This window comes from Patagioenas fasciata, chromosome 1 (genome assembly GCF_037038585.1).
Source record: "Patagioenas fasciata isolate bPatFas1 chromosome 1, bPatFas1.hap1, whole genome shotgun sequence".
Taxonomy (NCBI): Eukaryota; Metazoa; Chordata; class Aves; order Columbiformes; family Columbidae; genus Patagioenas; species Patagioenas fasciata.
In genome coordinates this window covers 138,939,565-138,964,338 of record NC_092520.1, presented here as the reverse complement: position 1 = coordinate 138,964,338, position 24,774 = coordinate 138,939,565, and the positions used below count along the sequence as shown (strand labels likewise).

At 39.4% G+C, this 24,774-nt stretch overlaps 1 protein-coding gene and 1 long non-coding RNA gene across 17 annotated transcripts in view; one reads left to right on the top strand and one right to left on the bottom strand.

Annotated features, from left to right (window-relative positions):
* ABCC9 (ATP binding cassette subfamily C member 9) overlaps window positions 1-24,774 on the bottom strand; it is an 81,493-nt gene that overhangs the window by 12,493 nt on the left and 44,226 nt on the right. For 10 of the 16 annotated variants that reach the window (XM_071815923.1, XM_065846131.2, XM_065846121.2 and 7 more), the window contains 15 exons: window positions 23,512-23,617; window positions 21,857-21,895; window positions 18,798-18,836; window positions 17,061-17,162; window positions 15,567-15,651; window positions 14,990-15,070; window positions 13,840-13,977; window positions 13,216-13,341; window positions 12,562-12,658; window positions 11,320-11,561; window positions 10,250-10,398; window positions 8,494-8,563; window positions 7,468-7,625; window positions 4,687-4,779; window positions 1,846-1,948 (listed from right to left, as the gene is read on the bottom strand). In XM_071815923.1, the coding sequence (XP_071672024.1) occupies window positions 1,846-1,948; window positions 4,687-4,779; window positions 7,468-7,625; window positions 8,494-8,563; window positions 10,250-10,398; window positions 11,320-11,561; window positions 12,562-12,658; window positions 13,216-13,341; window positions 13,840-13,977; window positions 14,990-15,070; window positions 15,567-15,651; window positions 17,061-17,162; window positions 18,798-18,836; window positions 21,857-21,895; window positions 23,512-23,617 (1,628 nt within the window). The remainder of the gene's footprint in view (window positions 1-1,845; window positions 1,949-4,686; window positions 4,780-7,467; window positions 7,626-8,493; window positions 8,564-10,249; window positions 10,399-11,319; window positions 11,562-12,561; window positions 12,659-13,215; window positions 13,342-13,839; window positions 13,978-14,989; window positions 15,071-15,566; window positions 15,652-17,060; window positions 17,163-18,797; window positions 18,837-21,856; window positions 21,896-23,511; window positions 23,618-24,774) is intronic. The other 6 variants (XM_071815954.1, XM_071815951.1, XM_071815964.1 and 3 more) reach the window with 4 other exon arrangements.
* LOC139829272 (uncharacterized) lies at window positions 766-23,694 on the top strand. Its single transcript, XR_011741692.1, has 3 exons — window positions 766-1,034; window positions 14,199-14,339; window positions 23,027-23,694. It is a non-coding gene; the product is annotated as an uncharacterized lncRNA (long non-coding RNA).

The window sequence follows — 24,774 nt, the reverse complement described above, 5'->3', positions numbered from 1 at the left end:
ACACAAAGTGTCTACATGGTGCAATGGGACATTGTGCATGGTGAAAGCATCCCCAAGCCTGCTGCACACTCACAGCCTGCAGTGAAATACTATGTGGGTATTGGCAGTGTGGACTCTGAAAGCAATACAGCTGTGTAGTTGGGGAGCTGCAAATGATCTACTAAGACTTACTCACAGCACTTTGAGTTTTGGAGTGACTCCATGGTAGATACCTGAAGGATCTCGGCTCTGTTGTGTGGTGATGACTTGCTTTATAGAAATTTCTGCATAGGCTGTATTAGAACGATCTGACTTCTCACAAGCTCTGCAGGAGCATGAACCCATCTTCTTGATGTGTACTGCAGTTGTGAAGTGAATGCCACGTGTGATCTCATGTAGCTGTCAAGGTGCCTGATTAATGAGACTGCTGGTATTCCCACTCTCCCACTGCTCCCTGAATCATATTTACTTTGGATTACAGGGTTAGCATTTTCCATCCATTTTTTTCCTTCTGTCTGATAAAATCCTGCCTGGAATCTTTCCCTCTGAGCTGTGAAATGAAGGCTGCCTAGTTCACCTGTCTGTAAAAAGTGTTGATGAGCAGATGACAGATTCAAACATAACATCTGCTGAGGAGTAAATGGACAATGGTTTCAAGTCTCCACCAGCAGTTGGAACAGGACTTCACAGCTGCTATTAAACCCTACAAAGTTTTGAGTGATATAAGTACCACTGTGCCTTTAGGCAGAGCTAAATAAACTATTCCTTGGCATGACCACATTATTTCTAATGCTATGATGAAACGATATGTATTCTTGGATCAAATTAATTCTGGATGTAAGCAAGTCTAAGACTGTGAGGCATTAGCAGGCACTGCCACAGTTTATTCCAGGATTGGTTATTGCTGTGTTATTTATCTGCCTTTGATTTGGAAGCAAGGTCAGCTTGATCTTGGATCCTGTAGGAAGCTGAAAGCTCCACGCACGAAGGAAAGCTGAACATCATAAGAAATGGAGCACAACCTTGTTGTTCTGCCAGTGTACCAAGAAATGAAGGTAAGAATACAGCCTTTGAAGTGAGGATTAATCATGTCTATTATTATTTGTGTAGAGCAGAATCAGGTCACTTCTCTGTTCATTCACTGCTTTCTTAGTCTCAGATGAAGAAGAAAATTACAGTGATTTTGCTTGCCTCTTCTTGCCTTGCAAATCAGGAAACCTTCTCATATGCTGTCCCCGAAGAGCCCCCATAAAAGCCAGGAGCCTGTCTCCCTGGCATTGCCTGTGTTGTGCCTCACTGTCATTTGTTTTTCAGTTGGACACTAGTTCTGCCATCTTTCTTGATATTGAACAGTACTGCAAATGGCACACTATGGGCTCACAGCTGCAGTAAGGGCACTGCAAGTGAGGGCTCTGAATTACACCTGTGGGATAAAATCTGTTGCTGGAGAGATACCTCAGGACCTGGAAGCTCAATGGTTCCTAAAACAGCCCCAGTAGAATGATGGCACAGTTCACAATACTTAAAAGCCCCGCTCCTCTTTAAAAGTAGTTCCTGCTGCTGCAGGTCTGCAGATGCTGCACAGTAGCAGAGAAAGCTTTATTTCAAGTTATGTAAATGTTTGTTCTTGTGCTCTCCTCAGACGCTAGACTTCACAACAGCAAAATATGAGAGAGACTTGTGTTTTCTTACTCCTGGCCAAGAAAGCTGAAAAAACTCCATGAGTTTAACGTAGATCTATTTTAAGAAACAGTGTGTATAATCTCATTGTGAGATTAATTCTCGTTATTATCTTCTCTGCATCAGACAAAGTCTCTGTTTGCTTCCAAGGTTTCAAAACCATGGCTAGGACTAAACTGAACGTACCGTCCTGACCTCCAGCCATCTGTTGGCAGCCGATAGAAATAAGTAGGCAATGTTGTTCGTGTCCGTTAGCTCCAGCATACGTTGTTTAAATCTGGCTTCGTGCCTGCCAAGAACAAAGTTGTTATATTAGAACACATTACACACTTGTACACAAGAGGATGAAGCATTAAACTCTTCTCTCCCTCCCCTCCCTCCAGTCGCAAACTATTGCCCGTCTGCCTTTGCCAAAGTTTGGGATAAAAACTCTTCCCTAAGGACCTGTACCTGCTGCCAGGACTCTCCATAACCAGATAGCACTACACATATAGTGGGGCAGAATTTGTTCAACAAGCTGTTATATTGGACTAGACTTTGCATTAGAGCCTGCCCCCTCAAAGAGACTTCAATGCCAGGGTGCTAGGGACAGGATTTATTTCCCAGAGCATATCTGCTTTTACAGCTGCAGACTGTGGCTGCTGCTGCCCTCCAGTCCTCTCACAGGCAAGTGCTGCCATGGCCCATAGCTTCTTCTTCACAAGCCACTAGCAAGAGAAGAGCAGAGGGCTCACCTGTCAGCTTAAAATCTGATTTCAGAAGTCACCTGGCCAGCCGCAGGAGTCTTCAACAGCAGACATCGCTAAGGTTTTGAGTAACACAGGCTGTAGATTGATCAGTAGATCAATACCTTTCAAATACTCAGCTCAGCTGTTTTCTCAGCCAGTCACACATTGCCTAAACAACTTGGAAAACTACAATGAGGGAGAGCTATACATCATTTCCGAATTACAAAAATGAGTGGTGCTACCTCCACTGTCACTTGTTTCTCTCTCCCCCATCTACTGCCTGTTATGTTTAAAAAACAGTGCAAGGATGACAGGGTGCCTAAAAGCAGAGGTACAACTGGGGAGGGAGGAGGAAATCTCTGTTGGTCTAAGCGTACTAAATTCATGGCACCTTGCAGTACTTTAGGTATGACCTGCAGTCAGATGGAAACTATTTTGTTGCTTCATATTCTACAGTTTGTTAAATACCCTCACTTGAATAAACTAGCTGGGCCGCATTCAGCAGCTTTATCATCTGTTTTGTCATGGCAAGCTCTATTGTTTCAAAGTCTCAAGGCCCTGCTGTAAAGCACCTGTAACCCCTGTTCTGCCAAAAATCTTCCTTTTTTTTTTTTTTTTTTGCCTTTTCCCACTGATGCTTTATTTCCCTCTGCACAGCTTGTAAACATGGCAAGCAACCTCTCCAAAACAACAACTGGTAACAGTGATGACGTGGGGAGGAGCAAAGATGCACTGACTATTCTGCTCATCTGCCTTTCTGGCAGCGAAACTCCTGTTTTCCTAATGGAAAATCTGACATGCTCAATCTGTATCTTTTCATCCACGTCCAGCTCATCTTCTGGGTAGTTTTAGACTTTTATCCTGTCAGATGACAAACAGCAAAGGTCACTGAAATTGCTTTCTGATCCAACTGTGCTACTCTGCGGTAAGTTATGTGAGGAGCTACTCTATTTCATTCTGGAACATACTGAACTCAAACTGAAGAGAATGACTAACAAAACTATTAGCAAATATGAGCTTACTAACAAAAAACACTGGAGACTTCAGGTTTGCTTGACAGTGGAGCACAGTCAGGGAAATAAAATGGCTTTGATTAGCACCAGAGATCCTGGAAAACTGAAGTGACAGTTATGATGCCAAATCCTGCCCTAGGGCTGCCTTTTGGTGTCTGCTATCCAAGCCCACATTGCCATTTTGTAAGGCAAAGAACAGTTGAACTCCTAAGTGCTAAGCTCCTTCATCTTTCTCAGGAGATAATGTGATGAAAGGCCACTCTGGACCTCTCAGGAAGCACTCTCCTTACATCAGCATTGGCTCTTAATCATGACTTACTCTTTCAATACATTATTCTAGTTGATAAAGCTTGTTGGAACATTTCTTGTTGACCACTGGCTCACATCTCTTCAACACAGTAACATTTTTGCTTGTCCTGCCACAGTCCTTACCACAGCACTCTGAACTAATAGCCTAGGCCCTAAACCTAACTTGAAGTGACGAAGCATTCTTAAGCTGATCAAATAGGTGTGTAAACAGCATTGCAGTGAGATCTGCACTGGCTTGAAATCCTACAGTGTACAGAATCAGTGCAAGTTACACTTGTTGGGGAGCAACGCCAAGCTGGCACCTTGACAGACTCGTGCTGGCTACAATGTAGTGAACATACAAGGAAAATTTAGCCTATATTTCATGTAGTAAGTGGAGAATAAAATATATATTCATGGGAAGTTGGAAAACTGAGCTGAACCTTCCAGAATTTGTTTTTTTGTTTTGATTTACAAGGCTAAGTTTTACAATGTTAAGATGAAGTTCTGTTCTGCTGTAGTTTTCTTGGAAAGTCCTTCTAGTTGCATTAGTACTTTCAGCTGGAGAGTACTATAGTGATGTTTCCCTGCCTGAGGAGTGGGTTAAATACAGAAAATATTCAGGGGAACTTGGATAGCGCAACTTATAGGATATAGCAAGGGGGGTCTGAAAGAATGGTGCTTGTGCCTGCCTGGCAAAGGAGAATTCTCTGCTCTCCAAGTAAGGCATGGTTCAACTAAACACCTTAAAAGTTTCAATACTGTACCCTAAAAGAGTCATCAGCTTTAATTCAGCAGAAAATCGATACAGGTAAATTAAATGTGCACAAGTGTTGAGAGGCATGGCAAAGCAACACAAAAACAAAAACACCTTCCTTTTTTTGAGATGACTTAATTGACATCCACCAAATCCAATAATTTGCCCTCAGACATACTCCAATAAGCTCCACAGGCCAGAGCAGAACTCAAGCCTCTCTCTAAGCATTTGTTTTACACACCTGAATGCTCTGATGGTGGTAAGGCCTTCAGCTGTCTCAGAGAAGTGACAGAGCAAAGGTAGCTGGGTGCTGTCATCAAGTTCCTGGAGGTCCCTGGGAGCACAAAAAGCAACAGGCAGCCAGCACAATGTCAACATCCCTGTCTGTAGAAATTTTACTGCATAACAGACAAGAACAGAAATTTTATCTCTTGCACATATTATTTTCAGGATCACACAAACCAGTATTTTCTATAGTCTAGAAAGACCCCGACATGGGAATATCACGTTTCTCTTTTGACAGAGGAGCTTTTGAATCACGTCCCAGCCACCTCCTAGCTCTTGGTCACAGCTAAGCTTTTCTTTGTCTCACAGCAATAATGACATTATCACATCTCTCCTGCATAAAAACCTGCTGTTCATTTTCAGCTGGCCTAACAAAAAGGGTGCCTTTCCATATAAACCTTGCCTCCTTTTGAGTATCTGTAAGTATCATAACATGCTGAACATAAAATATAACAGACTATAGCAGACTTTCTATTTATAGCGTTTCAACATTGGTTGAAACGGAGACACCAATGACAGAGAAATAATCTGAATGAGAAATTTCCTCAATTATTGAGAAATGGTGTTTTCAAGACCTGCATGGAGCAATGACATTTAAGTCTAAAAAGTTCCAGTCTTCTGGAACAGAAACGGTTTCCAAACCACGGAGACAAATACATCTTTCTGCAACACTCTGCCATTGGCATAGCAGCCAGTTGTATAAACAGAAGAGAGGTTGGATCATTAGATATTTAAACCATTTATTAAAATCTTATGATGTTTTCACACTGTATTTAATAGACCAGGAGAAATCACTGCTCCACGATGCTGAATGTTACAGTGTACAGAACTGGATTTGTTGCTTATGTTTTGATGACAAATATGCTCTCTTTCAAATTTATGATGGAAAGTACACAGAAGTTTTTGAGAGATGTAATGGAAAATACAACAAGGAATCAAAGAACTGCAATAAATACTGTAAATATTTGCATTTCTAAAAATTAGTGAAGCTTATACTCCTGGAAACTACTGCATGCAAGTAAGTTATAAATACTGGCTGAAGCTATTCCTTCATCCTACATTTCCCTAGACTATTTTTTCTAGAAATAAATTAGATTTATTATTTACAATTGTAGATTGAAAGAACACAAGTCAACCCTGGATTTTTCACAAGTGATTTAAAAGAGTTTAATTTAAACAGATTGAAAAAAAAAAAAAAAAGCACTTGCTGATACAGATTTTCCTAGAAAACTGTAGGGGAATAAAATGAATGAGGTAATTATGGACATCCAGAAAAACAGCAATTGCAGAGCCAATGCATGCATGTGTCTGTGTGTGTGTGCTGACCTGCTGACCTACAGGGGTGATCAACTTCTAGCTAGCTTGCATGGTATGGCTATCCGTACAGCATGTTGGAAAACCAGGTTTGGAGATGGAGACACAGATGGAGACTTTATTATCAAATATAAAATCACAGAGAGAAACTGTACTGTTTCCCTGTGGTCTACTACATCAGATTTTGCCTGCTCTTGTGTATTTTAAGAAGTTCAAACAGTGTGCACTGCTATGTGTAGCAGGACAAGGTGACACTCAGAAGACCATAATGCATTTAAGAATGAAAACCAAGTCTCCTGATTCCTTAGCCTCCTTGAGACCTAGTGTACTGCCACGTAGAGCATTAGTTTGGAAACTTGGTGGGGAAAGAACAAGGTTTCTATAAAATCTCAGAGAATTCAAGCAAATTATTTCAGAATTAAACATTCTCATTTTGTGAATTCTGATTGTAGAGTTTTCTTATTAATAAATCTCCTTGGGAATTCTGAGTGAAGCTGATGAAAAGTAGGTTACAGTGAAGCTAAATCATTGATATGTCACTCTGTGCCCCTCCTGCTCTGTTGATTTAAGGCTCAGGCTACCTGAGTAAGAGTGCTGTGCATTAAGCCAGCTGTACTGGAACGCTCAGTTGAAAATCACTGTGCCTCTTAAGTGGATACTACCAAAGAGCTGCTGATGTGTTACCATGTGCATACTGAAAAGACAGGGTCAGAAGCCACAGTTGCTAATGATGGTAGGCTATTTTGGCCTCCTTGCAGGTTAGCAGGCACCTTGACAGGTGGTTTTAAGTATCAGAAAGTGAAGTAAATCCAGCTAGAAATGTGGCTGATAAAAAAAAAAAAAAAAAGAAGCAGCATGACTGAATTTAAGAAGAAACTTGGAATGGATTGCTTAAGATATTCTACTAAATTACATAACAGATTTAGCACTGGAAGCATGACCCTAAGAAACCATGACACTCTATTTGCTGAAAAAAATGTACTCTTTACAGCCAGCAAATCATTCTGAATATGAAATGTTCTGTACAGTGGAAATTATTTTCTGCAGAGTTTTTTCCCAATATGAAGAAAAAGCCATGACTGATGTTAATCCAGGAAGCTATTTTACATTATCTACTAACCCTCAAAAGGTCAAAGAGGAGCTTTGAGCAGCTGTGAGCTGGCTCAGTTGATTAACAAACTTCATGCTCATCTGATTCTATAGCCAACCATGTACAAAAGTGATGCAACTAGTGTTACTTCCCCAAACAGCCCATTTGTAGTCAGGTCAGCTGGAATTATCCTCTGATATATGTCTTAGGATCAAAAGCAGGATGCTATGGCTATTTCCCCCTAATAGTAGCTCCTATAACATCACATACCATCACAATTCTTATGTACAAATTTTTTAGAATAAATTTTCAGGTAAGCTTTTAAACACGTACTTGGAAGCAACTCTGAAATATTTCTGGATGAAATAAAATGCTACTCCAAGAGGCACGAGGGCGACAAGAAACCATGGTGTGGCATAGGAGATCATTCCAATGGCTGACAGGCAGAGTAAGGTGGACCGGCTAAGAGACTCCAGGGTAGGAGGAATGTGCTGGAGCGAAACAAATAACAAACGTAAGGCAAAAGTCATCAGTAGTACCATGATACCATTCTATGATTCTACAATTCTACGAGTCCATGATTCTATGCCATGCCTTTTCCTATACAGAACCACAGGGAAGGTGGAATTATACCACTGTGCACTTCATTAATATTCTCCTTATATCAGGAGACTTTACGTTTTGTGGGTCTGATATTCAAATGTGCAGAGGTTAAAAAATGAGTCAGTAGTTTTTTTTCTAAAGGTCAGTGTTTCAAAGATCATGGAGAAATAGGAGCCATTTCCACTGCAGGCAAGAAAGAGAAAATTGTTCTCTGTATCTCAAATATTTAGAGAAACAGTATGCTCTTTCTCAGAGCATCTCAATTTTCCTTCCACATTCCCACCACCCTTACATTCAGGATTATTGCTCATCCAAACATTTTAATTCACAGCCATGGTGAAAGCATCCCTTCCTCTCCCTGAATGCTCTAAATTCACATGTGCTGCAGCCAGAATGGAACATCTATTTGTCATGTGTATTCCCATCTAGTTCAAGCTATTGTATTTTACCCCGTTTCCTGTTTTAAGTCCAAAATATGGTGTTTTGCTAACCCAGGTCTCCCACTAGAAATAACCAGTCTGCATATGAAAAAATTAAGAGCCATCATCTCTCACCGTGCTTATTGTAACAGTTACCTGCCCTCATTGCTACAAATGCGTGTGTACTTTCTATTTTGAATTTTTTAGTGTCATTACCAGAGCCTGTTTTTGATATGCCTTTCTCTACTGAATATTTTAATGCATCATCTTATTCAGTATATAAGTGAAAATTTACAAAGCCAAGATGTAATAAACCAGAATATATTGATATGTCTACCTGATCAATTATATTTGTATCAGCAGAGAAGCGATTCAGAATTAGTCCCAATGGGGTTGTATCAAAGAACCTGTTGAAGAAATTAAAACAAAAAAATTACCTGAAAGTGAATTCCAGTTTTGGATAAAAAGTCTGATCAGACAGAACACAGAGCCGTGTCCTGCCATTTTGTAAACCCAAGCAGTAAACATGAATAAAATGAGATCATAATGCCTGCATCCTATCTAAATGCTTCTCTTGATATTTCTCCCCCCAAAACTTTTAAGTCTCCTTCAAGAAACCTACCATCTTGCCCTCTGCTTTTTCATCCACACCTCCTCAAGATTTAAGATCCCATCCAAAGATCACAGCCTGTCCTTGGCTGCTACTCAACCTCCTGCTTGGTATTGTGCACCGGGACTCTGTTCAATTAAAGCATCATGATAACTGTATTTGTTGTCACAGAATCACAGACTGGTTGGAGTTGGAAGGGACCTCTGGAGGTCATCTAGTCCAACCCACCTGCTAAAGCAGGTTCATCCAGAGCAGATCACACAGGAATGTGTACAGGTGGGTTTGCATGTCTCCAGAGAAGGAGACTCCACAACCTCTCTGGGCAGCCTGTTCCTGTGCTCTGGCACCCTCAGAGTAAAGAAGTTTCTCCTCATATTCAGATGGAACCTCCTGTGCTTCAGTCCATGACTGCTGCCCCTCATCTGTTGTTGGGCAGCACTGAAAGGAGTCTGGTCCCATCCTCTTGACACCCACCCTTGAGATATTTATAAACATTGATAAGATCCCCTCTCAATCTTCTCCAGGCTAAACAGACCCAGCTCTCTCAGTCTTTCCTTATAACAAAGGTGCTCCAGACTCCTAATCATATTTGTAGCCTTCCACCAGACTGTCTTCAGTAGTTCCTTGTCTTTCTTGAATTGGGGAGCCCAGAACTGGATGCAGTACTCCAGACGGAGCCTCACCAGGTCAGAGCAGAGGGGGAGGAATGGAACATCTATTTGTCACATGTACTCCCAGTACTCTCTTGACCCGCTGGTCACACTTTTCATAATGCACCCAAGATGCCATTGGCCTTCTTGGCCACAAGGGCACATTAGTGGCTCACGGTCAACCTGTTGTCCACTAGGACTCCCAGGTCCTTTCCAGCAGGTTCGCCCCTAACCTGAACTGGTGCCTGGGGTTATTCCTCTCCAGGAATATTCCTCCCCTACACTTGCCCTTGTTGAAGTTCACCAGGTCCCCCTCCACCCAACTCTTCAGCCTGTACCAGTGTCGCTGGATGGCAGCACAGCTTTCTGGTGCACCAGCCACTCCACCCAGTTTTGTATCATCAGCAAACTTGCTGATACAAGCATTGTTTTGGCCACCCTGCAGCCTGTGAGGGACTGTGGTTATTGCGCACAGACCCTGTCCCCAGCCATCAGAAGCAGCCTGGTGTCCACATAGGTTGACACCATGCCTGTTGCTCAGAGTTGGAGCTGGGTGCCTTGGAGCTAGAACCACACTCAAAGCCATCCTTGACACCCCAGCCTGGGAGGTGGGGTGTCTGACACATTTCAGCCAGATAAAAAGGAGGGCAGAATTTCACATGTTCTCACATGGAATTTTTTTTCTCTTATTACCTCACTAGTTATTGTCACATTTTGGGGCCTCGAAGAAACAAGGCAAATATAGGAGCTTTTCACAGGGGTACTCTCCCTATTACAAAGAGGACAGGATTTGACCATGTAGCTTTTCAGGAGGAATATTATTTTTGTTGTACCTGATTGGGCCAAGGATGATCTTGTTGAGGAGATTATGATGTAGGTTCTTGGCTGCTGTGAGGCCCATCCACTCCACAGTCAGAGATGTGATGAGGCAAAGGACAATCCCTGCTCCAGAGAGGATGCTGAAGACAGCTACATGAAAAGTCTAATAAAAGAACAAATACATCAGTCCTAGAAATAAACACATATTTCTCTTTTCTACTTGGAAGTTTCCAAGGTAACTGGTACCAATCAGCTAGTATATCCCATCACATATATTACATAATTATATAAACATAATATTTTGGAAATAAAAAAGATATGGTGGAACTGCAATTCATTAAGTTCACATAATCAGAAGTTCTGGCAGCTCTAAGATCCTTCAGTCTACTGATGAGTACCCTTCAAGACCTTGAAGTGATAGTACTTAGAACTGTGAAGATAAACTAACTGGATAAATACAAAAGTATGTAAACTGTTAGCCAAGAAACTCATACAACCAAAGTAGAACCTCTCAAGAATTAAGGCATTTGAGAGATGTTGGAAAGTTCCACTTTGTTAAGTTAAAGCACCACTAAAATTACCAGGGCAAATCCTAAACTAATCTGCCAGGGCTCTAACACAAGTAAGCCTTCTGAAAGTTTACTAAGTGAATTCCAGTGAGATATTTGTATATAAGTCAAATTTACAGCTATGAGTAGATCATCTTTAAGTCGTACACTTGAAGAGGTTTTTTTTTCTTTTTTTTTTTTTCTGCAGGACATTACGAGACAACCAGTACTTAGGAAAATGGGGTCACTGACTTAGGTGTTAAAAAGTCCATTTGGAAGAGTTTAGTATGAGGCTTCTTCCTTCAAAAAGCCAATCATTTTTCTAACCTCAAGCATGCTTCTGTTTCAGCTTTCCATGTTTGAAAAGACCGATAAAATTTGAATTATCACATGTTTTAGCATAAACAATTCATCCATCCTATACAAAGGCCAATCTTACGGTATTTATCTGTATTTCCAGTCTAGTTGGTTTATAGATGAACAGCAAATAATTATTTTAGAACATTTTTCCCCTGTTGGGGAAAGACATGGCCCACCTTATCTGTGCTCTTATCAACGTTCTTGACTTCATTTTTATTGTCCATGGATGTCCATGTAGCAAGCGAATAATCTATGGCCACTATAACTGAGTGTTTCAACAACTTTGAGAAAATCATCAGAAAGAGCAAGAAAAATCCTCCAGAGGTCAGATATCTCCAGCAGGTTTTCCATGGCATCTTTGTCCTGAGCCTCAAGACAGTTGACATATTATCATCTTCATCTTCTTCCTCTTCTTCCTCTGTGACTCAGAAATTTGATCACGTTAGCTTGGATGCAGCACTAAGGATTATACCTGTTTTTACTGGATTTTGTTGACCTTTTAATGTGAATTCTAGTTTTAATGTCGAAATTAAATTTGCAATTCAAAACCAGCAAACACTTCAGACATATCTTCATAAGACTTTCTCTGTCCTGATAAATTTTTGTAAGTCAGGTCTTCAGTACTATTTATAGTAGCGATTATTTCCCAACCTGTTCAGCTGCTTTTATTATACAGTCAGCATAGCACTTTGGGTCACATGGAAGATTCTAGAGAGCTCTCCAAAGCTTTACATTCAGAGATTCTGTCATCTTTTTACTTTATTCCTGAGTACCAAAATTTTGTCTATGTAAAAGAGCACAGCTGTGGGATTAACATTTCTTCTACTCTGATCTTTGACTATATGATAATTGTTCAAATTATACTGAAATACAATTGGTGGAAGACTTCTGCTATGGGAAATACATATTTCATAGGTACATGAACATTACATTCATTTTTTTTTTCCCCAGGTAATAAGAATAATACACCTGACAGCCTTGCAGGCCATACATGGGGGAAGAGAAATGTTGACCTGCTCTCGACAGCCTTGAACTGACAATATTTCCATCTATTTCTGATTTTGAACTTTAAAAATGAATTAGTGATTTCTTGAAAGTTGAAATTCTACACTATTTGGAATACAGAGACTTTGTGTACATTTCCTAGGTCACACAGAATGCAATGTCAGATTATATTTCTGCCCTGAAGTTACTGATATGTGGTTTTTGATCTGAATGAATTTGATTTTCTACAACCTTATCCCTGCACAATTTTTACAGAAATGTATGGAGAATCCCTTGAACAAGTCATGTTCTAAACAGATAGAAGTATGCAACTTCTCACTGTTATTACCAAGTGTCCTCAAAATCTTCACACTTCATTGCTAAGAATTGCCATCTTGGTAATAGAGTAAATAAAGTGAAATGTTAAAACATACCTTCATCTTCATCTTCCAGTTGTGATTTGGATTCTCTGGGGTACATGGCCCTCCTAAGGGTTTTTCTCTCAAGAGTAGTTTGGTCAGCTTCCATATCCTGTAATAAGGAAATGTATTTATTAATTTGAGAGCTTAGCTCTCTGTTACTGTTGTAGCACCAACAGTAACCTCAGAGAGACTTTATTTGGATCACTTAGCTCACAAAATGCAAAAGCACGGTAATTTATGATTTATCTTTCAGAAAATCCTTCCCTCTCGCTTTCTTCCATTCTTTCATTCCCTCGCTTCTGGAATGATAAAAACTTCAAAAATAGTATTTAGAGAATCCCAAACGATCATAGCAATAACACAATAAAGGGCTAAGAGATACTTGAGGAAGTCCCTCAGTCTGTCCCTTGCCAGAGCAGAGGATCAATTGTGCACAGCATTCCAAAAGGATGTTTGTCTAATGTGTCCTTCAAACCACTCATTACAGGGGTACTACACACTTCCTAGGCAATCTATTTGAGTCCTTCGAGCTCCTTACAGCTCATGTGGTTCTTTTCCCTAATGACTACTTTAAAACTTGTGTCCTGACATTGTTTATTTTTTAGAAACCAACTGAGAAATATTTCCTTTCATAAAGGTCATCCTTGCCCAAATGCTCCTGTTTACCTTTTCCAATTCTTGATCTTGGCGGTTCATCAAAGTTTTCCAGTGTTCATATAGCTCAATATCCTTGTTTTGGATATCCTTTAGTGTCCCTTCTCTAAGCACCATTCCATCCTTCATTGCTATGATCTAGGGCAGAAAGCATTCAACAGGTCTACTTAGCAACATATACACCATAAGCACTGACATGGATTCTACAACACATCTTGGTATTTGTGATATTACCGTTATGGAAATTTCTGTGTTCACTGTGTCCAGTATTTTGCTAATTACTTTTTAAGTTTGTTGACACACCTCGTGAACTGAAATTTCTATAAGCCGTGCTTACCTGTACTTGTAAAAAGCATGGACAAGACATAATAAGTAACAGTCATATTTGCAATTAACTCACAATTATCCAGTGGCTTTCAATCAAAAAAACTACACAAATAATGTAAAAATAAAATTGTTCTTTCTACTATAAAGTCTGTATTATGTAAAGCTGCAGTTAGTTGCATGACATATAGAATTAAGAAGGAGGGACTCTTACAGAGAAAAGTAGTGCTCTATGTTATCAAATGCTATGGTGCTAACATCAAGTGTATGTTCACCATTAGCAAATCTGCATCATGGTATCTCTTCTCTTACCCAGTCAGCATGTGGTAGATATTGTAACTTATGTGTCACCAGAACAAGAGTCCTCTTGTCTTCTTGGAGAAACTTCAAAATCCCTTCCTGCATTAAATGATCACTTAAATGAATGTCCAGGGCGGAGAATGGGTCATCCTGCAATCGAATAAAATAAAATTTTAAAAAATTAGAACATGATATGAAAACTACGGGTTTTTTTCTTACAAGAGTTTTTTTTTAAATAGAAAACGTGCCATTACTACTGTTTCATTTCTCTCTGATGACAAAGACCTAGTCACAGGGCTGCACCATGAAACAGAGTGCTAGAATCCATCACTCTTCAAATCATAGTAATACATTAATTTTTTTGTGTCTAGATGTGTGCAATGCTGCTGTCACACTGACAGCACGGAGTAAATCTGATCAGGAACACAAGAACTGGAATTTCCTGCCCAAATTTGAAAATGCCAGGATCCAGAACCAAGCTTGGGCCTAATTTTGACAGGAAACTAGCACGGGTAAGATAAAGCAGAGTCAGGTACTATTCTAATTTCCTGCAAACTTAACTGTAGGTGTCCTTGGTGTTCACTTTGGGTGCATGTGGCTAGCAACAAGACAAAATTAAGATAAGGATATTATACGATATTATACACAAACACTTCTTCTCTAAGAACAGAAGTCCTTGTTTAATTCTGAAGAGCCCCTTCATGAACAGTAGACTCCTGAAATTCCTGACATGCCTTGAAATTAGTAACAGAGGAGGGGAAGTTTGTCCAAATCCACAGCAGTCTGCAGGAGAGAGCTGAACCCCAATCTGTTCATTGCTCACAAGTAGTTGCATTATGGTGCTTTTCCTTAGAAGTTCTGCTGATTTCAGTGGAACTATGTTGACAGCAGGTCACCACTGAGAGCAAGCAGAAGTTAGACAGTCTGTTCTGCTGTTCCAGTGTTAGTCTCTGCAGGAAATCCTGCCTCCATCAGTCTCCCAGTATGTTTTGATGCTGCCTCTGGTGGATGTTTATTTCCTATCTCTGTAATTTGGATTTGGAGTCGAATATGAGTTCCTATAGTTTTCTAAATCTAACATAATTTTTCCTAAAGCTAAATATTAGGAATTACAGTTTTATTACTGACTTACCATGCTCCATGTGAAAAAGAAAAATCTTACCAAGAAGACAATGTTGGTGTTCTGATAGAGTGCTCGAGCTACACAGATTCTCTGTCGTTGGCCGCCACTTAAATTAATCCCCTAATGAATATAATACATCAGAAATATGTATCTTTGAATAAACATTATGATAGGACTTTGGAAATGTGATTTTTTTACAATTACACAGAGTTGCAATAAAAATGAAAAGCTTCATTAATATGTTAATCCTGTTGATAAACAAGCATAATCCTCATATAATATCAGAAGAAAAATGATTATTTAGCAACTAATCATGGGTAAGTGTAAATTATGAAGAGCTTCTCTAAGAACAGTAGGCTTCTTAGATTCAAAAATGCAACCAATACCAGCAATAAATTCTGTAACCAAAATACAGGAGACTTTGATAAAAAAAATCTCATTTGAGAAACAGCTGAAGGCAGAAAAGAGTTTTCAATTTTTTTTCACAAATCCCCAGTGAACTGCAACTATTTACCACGCTGGTAGCCCAATACAGACTAGATCTGTCTGAGTGACATCAGAGAGTGCCTTCTTAATACATAGGTTAAGCAGATATAAAAGCATTCATATTATTTACCCTTTCTCCAATTTCTGTCTGATCACCAAACGGTAGTAAGTCGATGTCAGGCTGCAGAGAGCATGCATCTGTAACAGCTTTGTACCTGCAAAAAGAATATGGTCATTGCAATTATTTAAGCAGCCACTTACTTTGCCAACACAAGAATCTCCAGCTCAAGTTCACTGCTAAGTTATTATGGCTCTTTGATAGCTGGATAATTGCAAAAATAGGTAGGGCAAAATGATCATTCAGCAGCTAATGATGGAGTGTTGTAAACTAAGCATTGTAAAAAATGGCATATTTATTAGAGATCTTTATTGGTAAGCCTACTTTTTAAAGATTCAATTACGTAAATTATTGAGTACATTCCTCTCTATTACAGAACTGTTTTGGTGGACTCTGGATCATTTGAAGCCATTTTCCAATGAGTTATTATTCTTCCCCCTTTAGGTGCCTCTTCACTTACTTCGGTGTGATATTACACGACAAAGGTTCTTTACAGTGCTTCTGATCCTTCCATAATCAGGAAACCACTTGCACAAACTTGAAATTTGTTGTGAGATTTCCAGGTCTGTGGATATATTGTAGATGATCTGCTAATAAGCAGCTGGGATCAGACTGAGTGGTGTAATTCAGACTTGCCCCTTTGGTATGAGTGAAGTTAGGCTGATGGACGCAGTAGTTGAAGAATCTGGTCACTGAAATTCTAAATGCTTATCTGGACTTTAAGATATCTGGTCATTGCTAAGTTTTATTAAGTGGGAATGGAGTTATACATCTTAGCAAAGCACACACTGAGAGGAATAGGATGCATTTTTAACAATTTAAAAAAAAAAAAAGAGTGTTGTCTTTGAAAACATCAGCAATTTGTTTTCCTTAAGTGAAGTCACTTTTTCCACTGCATTTGTTAGCTGACCTTTTAGAAGGACACAAGAAACAAGTGGCACAACAGAAGCTGTGCACCTTCATTTTCACACTCACTTTTCCTGAATTTCTGAAAAAAGAATTAAGATTATTTCCTTGAGGCACCCCATCTTCATACAATGCAGTGTTTTTGTAAAGTGGCTGGTCCCATAACTTGATCACAGCAGGATTAGCACATAAACTCAGTGCAAACACGCCTAGAATCCTGATTTCCAGAGTCCTCTGGCAACCTCAGGTTCCATTGAACAAAACAAAAATATGTCAGTAATCTCCAAAGGTGGGATTCATCTCACCTAACTTTAGCTGCTTGAAAAATACACATATGGCTTCCGCTGTATTCCACAGAGAGCCACTGCTGCTGCGTGATTTCTCACAAACATGACATGCACGCTGGTTAGCGGGGGAGCTTTGAAAGACTAAGCTTAAACAGAAACCTTCCTTTGAGATGGCTTAAGTCAGGTTAGCTAACACCAGTCCAGGGTTAATGTGCATTGATATTTTTCAAAACCTACAAACTCCCTCCAGAAGAGGCCAAAAACCTCTTTAAAAAAAGCTGCCAGGTGTTTTTGCAAGGAGGTTGATATTTACCTCTGTTTATTAAATGGGCTCCCAAAGATAATGTTCTCCTCCACAGTTGCATTCAGCAGCCACGGCTTCTGAGCTGCGTAAGCCACAGAATATCTGTTTCTACTGTAGACAGATAAGAGCATTAGTAAAAAGCAAAGTGCCAACATTATGAAATGCTCGAGAATCAGTTTTCAAAAATTAATTTGATGAATATGCACTCATAAAAATACAGAGAAACACATAGGCAAAGCAACTGTTACAAAAGTAAAAGGAAGAATTTTAAATTAGATGCTTTTGTTAGAACAGCACCCACTCTCTCCCCGATGGCAAAATCTACACTCTGGGTTGTATTCCATTCTCCTGGTACATACCTCAGTTTAGCAACTGCAATTTTAATCCAAAGGCAAATTATAAATAATCAAAATTATTGAAATTATTAAATCCTAACAGGTATAGTTATTTGTTTGGGGTTGGCGTTTTTTGTGTGTTTTTTTTTTTTTTTTTGCCTTTGTTTGTTTGTTTGGTTGGTTTGTTTTGGTTTTTTGTTTTGTTTTTTGTCTAGCATCAAAACAAGTAGTGTAAAGGCACTGTTCAAATGGCATCAGGACACTTGACTTGCTGCTTTTGGAAGTTTTATATTATTTTACATGGTGTGCACATGAAACTTTTTTTTTTAGTCAATGCTTTTTTCCTTTAGGTCTATTAGATCCTCACTAGACTGACATGGTATGGGAAAAGAGGGCAGTCTAATACCGACTGGGAAGGAATCACTACAGTCTCCGAAGTGTTTATTAGACATACTTTAACTGTGTCTAAATACCTAATGAAATATGTAAAATAGGGGTGTGAATGTTCTTTACTTCTGGTTCTTTTGCCTATGTATGTCAAAAAAGGTCATGTATTTTCAGACATGTTTCTGAGGAAGGAGGTGTGAACTGGTACTGGCTAATGGATCTGAACACTTTATCTTCCTTCTCAGTCTCTTTGATGATACTGCTTCAAACCACACATTTGATATAGCTCTGTATGCAAGCATCTAGGATTTACTATTGAGAGAGAGGGTGCTAGGGTATGAGAAATAGCTGGTTAGAAGCAGTCAGTAGTATCCCCCAAAACTGAAGGAGTTTTAGCAGTTCAGTATGCTCTAGTATGAAATATGTCCTCAGGATTATCAGGTAGTAAATCATGGTATGGCTCCCAACCACAGCTATGTGTGCCACTACTTCTCTATCATTTACGATGTGTTTTTAGTTTAGCTTGTCCTTTCTTTTAAACCTGCAGCCCCTTTCAGTGAAGCCAGGGGTGGAGACACTGCTTGATTTCGGCTGGACCACAGCTGGCTTCCTTCACACGCTCTGTGCCCTGCTCCGTCATACAGTTGTTAAGCTGGGTTTACAAGCAAAAGTAAACCCAGTGCTGATTAGAAAATACGCAAACACATGGGAGGGTACACATAATGATGTCTCACATCTGGAGGCCCTGTCTTGCAAAATATGGAGCACACTAAACTCCCGGTGATGTCAAACGGGAGCTGGAAGCACTGAACATCTTTCAGACGGGACTGAGGTAGTGGTACAATGGCTGGAGAAGATTGGGATCCACTGGATTTAACACATTCTGTCAGTTAATCCTACAGTAAATTATGACCCACATGGTAAGAAAACACAGAGATGGTTTAAGGGTACAAAGATGAAGGTTTGAGGAAATTCTGAAGAAATGAATGAATGTATTATGATACACTAAAAACAGAAATAATACCTTCTGGATGCTTCAAAAGAAGGCTCAGTTTCATTTACACTGTAAGTTATGGTAAATTACATTTAGTAAACAGGAAATATAGAGAATAACACTTTGTGCAAGTATTACATACATACGTACGTACATACATACATACATACATACATATTGTATTTCAGTACATATCTTAAGAACTCAACATCAGTTTGCAGGTTTTTTTGTTCTTAAAGGGAAAATAAATAAGGTCCAATTAAAAGTATGTAACTTTTCTAAATACATAGTGTCATATCTACAGCACATGGTGGTTAAACAGGTTAAGTTATGTTGTTAGAAAATGTATTAAAAATTTAAAGTGTATTATAAAACCTATTAAAAAGGAAAATGACATTATTGCCTAGGCATATAAAAGGCTGACAAGTAGTAAGTTAGCTTTTCCACATATTACGCCAACGACCTGCAAAAGTTGGTAAAGAACATCAAATTTTGCCTGGAGCAAAGATAAGCTTTGCAGATACACTTATGAATCAGAACAGATTTTGAATCTGTTAATAGCAGTAAGGCTGCATCAAGCCATGCATGGCACTATGACACCTAGGCTTTCCTTGTCAACCTCCATGTCTTGAGCATCACATCCATGAAATACGTTTTGAATAGCATGCAATGGCATGAATTATTTTGCAGCTCCCTCTGTTTATTAATTGACTTATTAACACTGTTGAGGGTGCGGAATGGCAGCCAGAGCAGTTCTGGACCAGTGATGGTGCTTGTGTCCAGGCATGGCAACACATCACTGCAAAGTGCAAAACCTGAAAGAGTAAGTTTATGCCAGGTAAATGGAAACAGGCATCAGAAGGGACTAGAAAACTGATATTAATGTGGTATTTGCCTGACCTGACAAACAAACAAACACAACCCAACAACAAACAAACAGATCTTCCCCTCCCTAGCCTACAAATCCTCCAGATGAAACATTTTACTGCTGAGACAGAAATGTCTGCTTGCCTGCTGGGATACCAGTAATTGCAGCTGCACTCATAAGCAGAGGATCCAAGTCTGGCAAAGGGCATAAAAACTCTAATAGCAGAGCCCTCATAATTCCAGACTCACATATTAAGCATCTTCCCAAAATGCCAGAACTGCGAAATGTTACTTTCTGTGCTGGATATCAGTTCTCTAAGAAATTTGGTAATTCACGCCTCCTAAAGTACACAATCAGTGTGTTTCCTCTGTGTGCCAATCACCCGAGAAGATATTACATCTGAGGTGAATAAGCCACGCTGGTTATCTCAGAAGGGTCAGAGAGCCATAAATTGAGGCCCCAAACAGACATTGCTTCAGCAGAGCTGATCCTTTATTCAGCAGAAGCTTCCAGTCTTCTCTATAATGGAAAAAAGTTACAAGAAAGCAAAAGATAGAGTCTAATGAGAGATTAAAAAGAGGTTGGAAATTAGCTCAAGACAAACAAAAAGGAAGAAACCTAGATTTCCTCTATTAAAAACACCAAACTTTTATCAGCAGAGCATTGCAACGGTAGAGAAAGGGATAATGCTTTCATGTATATGTTTGGGAATGCTCTCTGAAGCGCAATTTAATGAAAACTGGGTACAAGCCTTGCAAGACCACTTTCAATTCCATACCAGATTTAATACGCGTGCTGTCACAATCAAGTAGATTATCTGAAAGAGCAAGGACTAATTCTAGGTTCTCAGTTTTTTAAACTCTTCTTCCTTGACTAGAAATTTCATTCCATGCTTGGCTTGACAAATACACTTTAATTCTCCCAAATTATGAGTGAGATTTCTGTGACAACCCATGTCCATCAGTCATCTCATGAATAAACACATGAGACCTTCGCAGAGCTGGGGCCTTCACAAATAAGGCGATGAAGTATTTGGTCTTGTAGTTTATTACCTTACTGAATCTGAAAGAGTGATGTGATTGCAGGGTATGGGAGTGGACTGAAACTGAAGCTCCTGAGATTTCTAAAAAGAACATTTTATTTATCTGCTGGGTTTAGTAATCTTTGTTCTAATTTATTAATTTATTGAAATGTGGCTATTTACACTGATTTTTAGTCTGTACTATACATATTCCCCCAAGTGGGCCATGGTAAGTTCAAGTCTGAAATAATAGGAAAGACCAAACTAATTAGATTAATTAGCTACTTTTATAACATTTTGAATATATAAGCTGAAATAATACAGAATTGAATCTAAATCAAGGTTTCAAGGAGAAGTCAAAGAGACCTTGTTGAAGTTTGGGCAACTTTCGTGCCAACTCTGGATGTTTTAAAATACATCTCTACCCAGGCCCAGATTCCCTCAGCCTACAAAAGGAAAAGGGAGAAGAATAAAGAGATACAAAATCTCTACCACTGTACCAGCAGAATGAACAATTTCCTCTGCTAATATAGGCAAGAAATTTGAGGCAAGACAAGGACTGAGCATTCACACAAATTCTAGCCAGCAGTTTGGAGGAATTTATTCCTGTCCCTGCAACCAGCCTTGGCAGCACAGCAATGCTAGCAGGTGTGCTGACTTTGGCTACTGACATTTATCTGGATGACTGTTTATCCATCCGTGGATAACACTACTGTGGTTGCAACCTTTTGATAAATAATTGTACTTGCAATTCTTCTGTGGAGAGTGCTGGATTTTCCTAATTTTTCTTGAAGCTTTCCATAGCTTGAGGGCAGAACAGGTCATATAGGAGGATTCGTTTCACAGTTCTTGTGTTTCCTGTGATTTTCACTTAGTACACAACAACCCATTTCCACAGAAAACAGTCCGATATGTAGAAAATGTGCACACATCAACAGGGTGTTCAAGCCCCGTGATGAACTTCCACAAAGATGCACTGCAGGATTAACCCAGTATAACTGAGGCTGAAATCTTATCCACCATCACTATTACTGTGTTGCTATATCCAGATTGGCTAAGGAATTTGTCTCGTCTGTATTCCATCCCTGTATCAGTAGCTGTGTTAGTCATGCATGTGGAATCACATGGAAAAGGATTTAAGAGAGTAAATAGGACCTTTATTATGCTTTTGTAAAGTACAGGATCCACTTAATTCAATACCTGAAGTATCCTTCTGTATTCATCTGTCTGCCAGGCAGTCTGAAATTATCAGCAAAATATAATTGTATTTGCATGAGCTATATCACAGTACCAAATCATAGTTTGCAATGAAAAAAAAGTCACTCAGTAAGGCCTGAGATGCTTGCTAAAGTCCGAGTTAGCTGGTTGTTTACAGACTGCTAATCAACTGACAATATGACCCTAATTTCTGTTGAACAATTTGAAACCTAAATAGTCTTTCATAAACTTCCTTCAGCATCTTTCTAAGGTTTTCCATTTACTCTGTTCTTCCTAAGATCCTATTTCTTTCTTTAAGACAGTTTTGAGTCTTTCTCAAATATATCTTTGAAAACAATTGTGAGAATAATTTCAAGATACACTCTACTCAGTCCTTGTATTTTCTTAAACTACTCAGAAAAAAAAATGCCTGATTATGATGTCAGAATCTTCATTCTATGTCTCAAAGAAATTAACTGCGGTAGGCCACATATTCTGCTTCCTTCGAAGCTTAAACTTGCATATAATGAAACTAATGTTAAGTCTTGCCTTGGCTCCAACTGTACCTGCTACTCCAGTGAGATCATACGTTTAGAATAGCAGACAGTGAAATACGGCTAGAGAACAGAAAATGCCATACATACTAACACAGGAAAAGCAAAAATATCCAGCTTGTAACATTGCTGTAAGAAAAAAGATGACAAAGGAGGTTACTAGTCAAGGGATGAGGCAAAAAATATTGGTCTCTGTCACAAAATTCACCCTTTTTTTCTCAAAAAACTAATGAAGAGGAGTCTGGCTTGGTAGCTTCAAGGAAACAGAACTGATCTTTAAAATTGAAGAACAAGTCTTGGGGTTACAGCACATCCCTTCTACAGCCTCTGCCGTGCCCAGGCTGGAAGAGAGGTCACTGCCCCACCTGGCCTTGCACCCACTGGGTCTGAACTCGTGTGGATCCTAAGGCCTGATCCCACAGGCAGTTTCCTCTTCAGCAACAGCTTCTTCAGAGCCTTGACTCTTTACTTATTTGGTGTCCTCAGGCTGCTTTCTGACTTTCTGAACATGTTACTATGAAGAGGAACATGGACTTCCATAGGTGAGGCTTGGGCAGATACCAGGGAACGAGAAAAGCTCACGTGTTACCCTATCACTTTTTTTTTTTTTCCCTGCTAGCAGCAGCATCACTGGGTGAGCAAGCCTTTTCTGTATGCAAGTATCCCACACATATCACTGGACTGAAGAAGCTCAAGCCTGTCATGCTTTCACAGGTGTGTACAGTAGCAGCATAACGATGCTGACCTCAATTACAGTAAGTACCATAAATCCAGAGCTGACTCCCTCCAGAGAAGACTATTGCATAACAGGAATAGTATGTGCTTTCTGTTCAGGTCATTTGCTAGGGCCAATATATTAGATATTAATCACCAGATTAGTCTCTTTCCCTTCCTGAGACACTCTGCTCTGAACCATGAACAAAACATGAACAAAAATCCATTAAATCCTTCATAAGTTTCCAGGTGATGCCTTCCAGAGAGGACGTGGGTGATGATAATCATTTAACATGCAGTTCAGAGACATAAAGTCTACATTTCTCGCAGCAAATCCCAACTACCTCTGTCTTAAATGAATGCAGCAATTAATAGCTATATGAAACATACTTGCTCCAGTGAACTTTTCCCTCCAGTGTCTGCATCTCTCCCAATATGGCGAGGAGAAGTGATGACTTGCCACAGCCAACTTGACCCACAATCATTGTCATCTGACCTATGATAATAAAGAGCACATTTTCAAAAAAGAAAAACAAAGAAATAAACAATTGCATTTAAGTCCACAAGGCCCAATTGGATCCAATTCTAGAGCACGTGCTGTAGTTGGTTAAATTAGTTAGCATCCACTAGGTAAATCGGTGGCATTGCTTGTATTCATCTATAGAAATATATATTAATAGACAGTCCAGGTACATACCAGTCTCCAAAGGAATGAGATTGTTGCTTTGACATATATTATCATACATTGTGTAGGAGTATGTTACTTTATGAAAGTAATTTATGTTATAAAGTGGGGAGTGATTATTCAGTCCGCAGTTCCACGAAAATTTGGGCCAACCTAATAAGTGACTACAACTGAAAGAAAATCCATTAATCTCTTCTGCACTCCTTCTTCCCCCCCGCCCCTCCACTTTGCTTATATCAGTCCTACTCTGTAGTGGCAATGTTGCTTCTCAGATCTTCCCATAAGCTAACTGAACTCACTAACTGTGGTAGTGAGCATATTTGCCAGGTAAGCTTCTCACCAGCTGGCGAGCGAATGGTCTCATTCCTTCCAAAGGAGGTAAACTCTTAGACTGGCTTACCCACCTTGCACACCTATGGCCTTAGATTGTAAACTCCGTGGAGCAAAGAGTTTTTGTTGGTGCTGTAAGATGCATTGGACTAGCACAAAGAAATGTTCATCCATGTACAGGACATCTAATGCTACAGTGAAACAAATTATATAGACTTGGGGATTATGTATAGTTCTTTGGAATTACTTAATAACCGTGACATCTAAGATATTTCCACCCAAAGTAATAAGGTATTTTAAAACTAAGCACTTGATAGGATACAGAAATAAAATGTAAGATTATTTAACAACATGAAATACCAACACTTGTAGGAATTTTACAATAATAATAATCAGAAGAAGTTGCTCCTTTTTGCACTTGCTATGTAAGTCTTCCAAAGCAAATCAATGCTTTGTAAATCTGTGAAACTCCTAGACAAAAGGCATCAAGGATGTAAGAAGTTACAGGAGATCATCTGGACAAATAGACATTCATTGAAAGAAATTCAGTGAGGATTTCTTGACAGACAAACTGCATGAGGCTCAAGGAATACTCTGAGATGAAAATGGTTATGAACTGGAAGACTGTAATGTTGAGG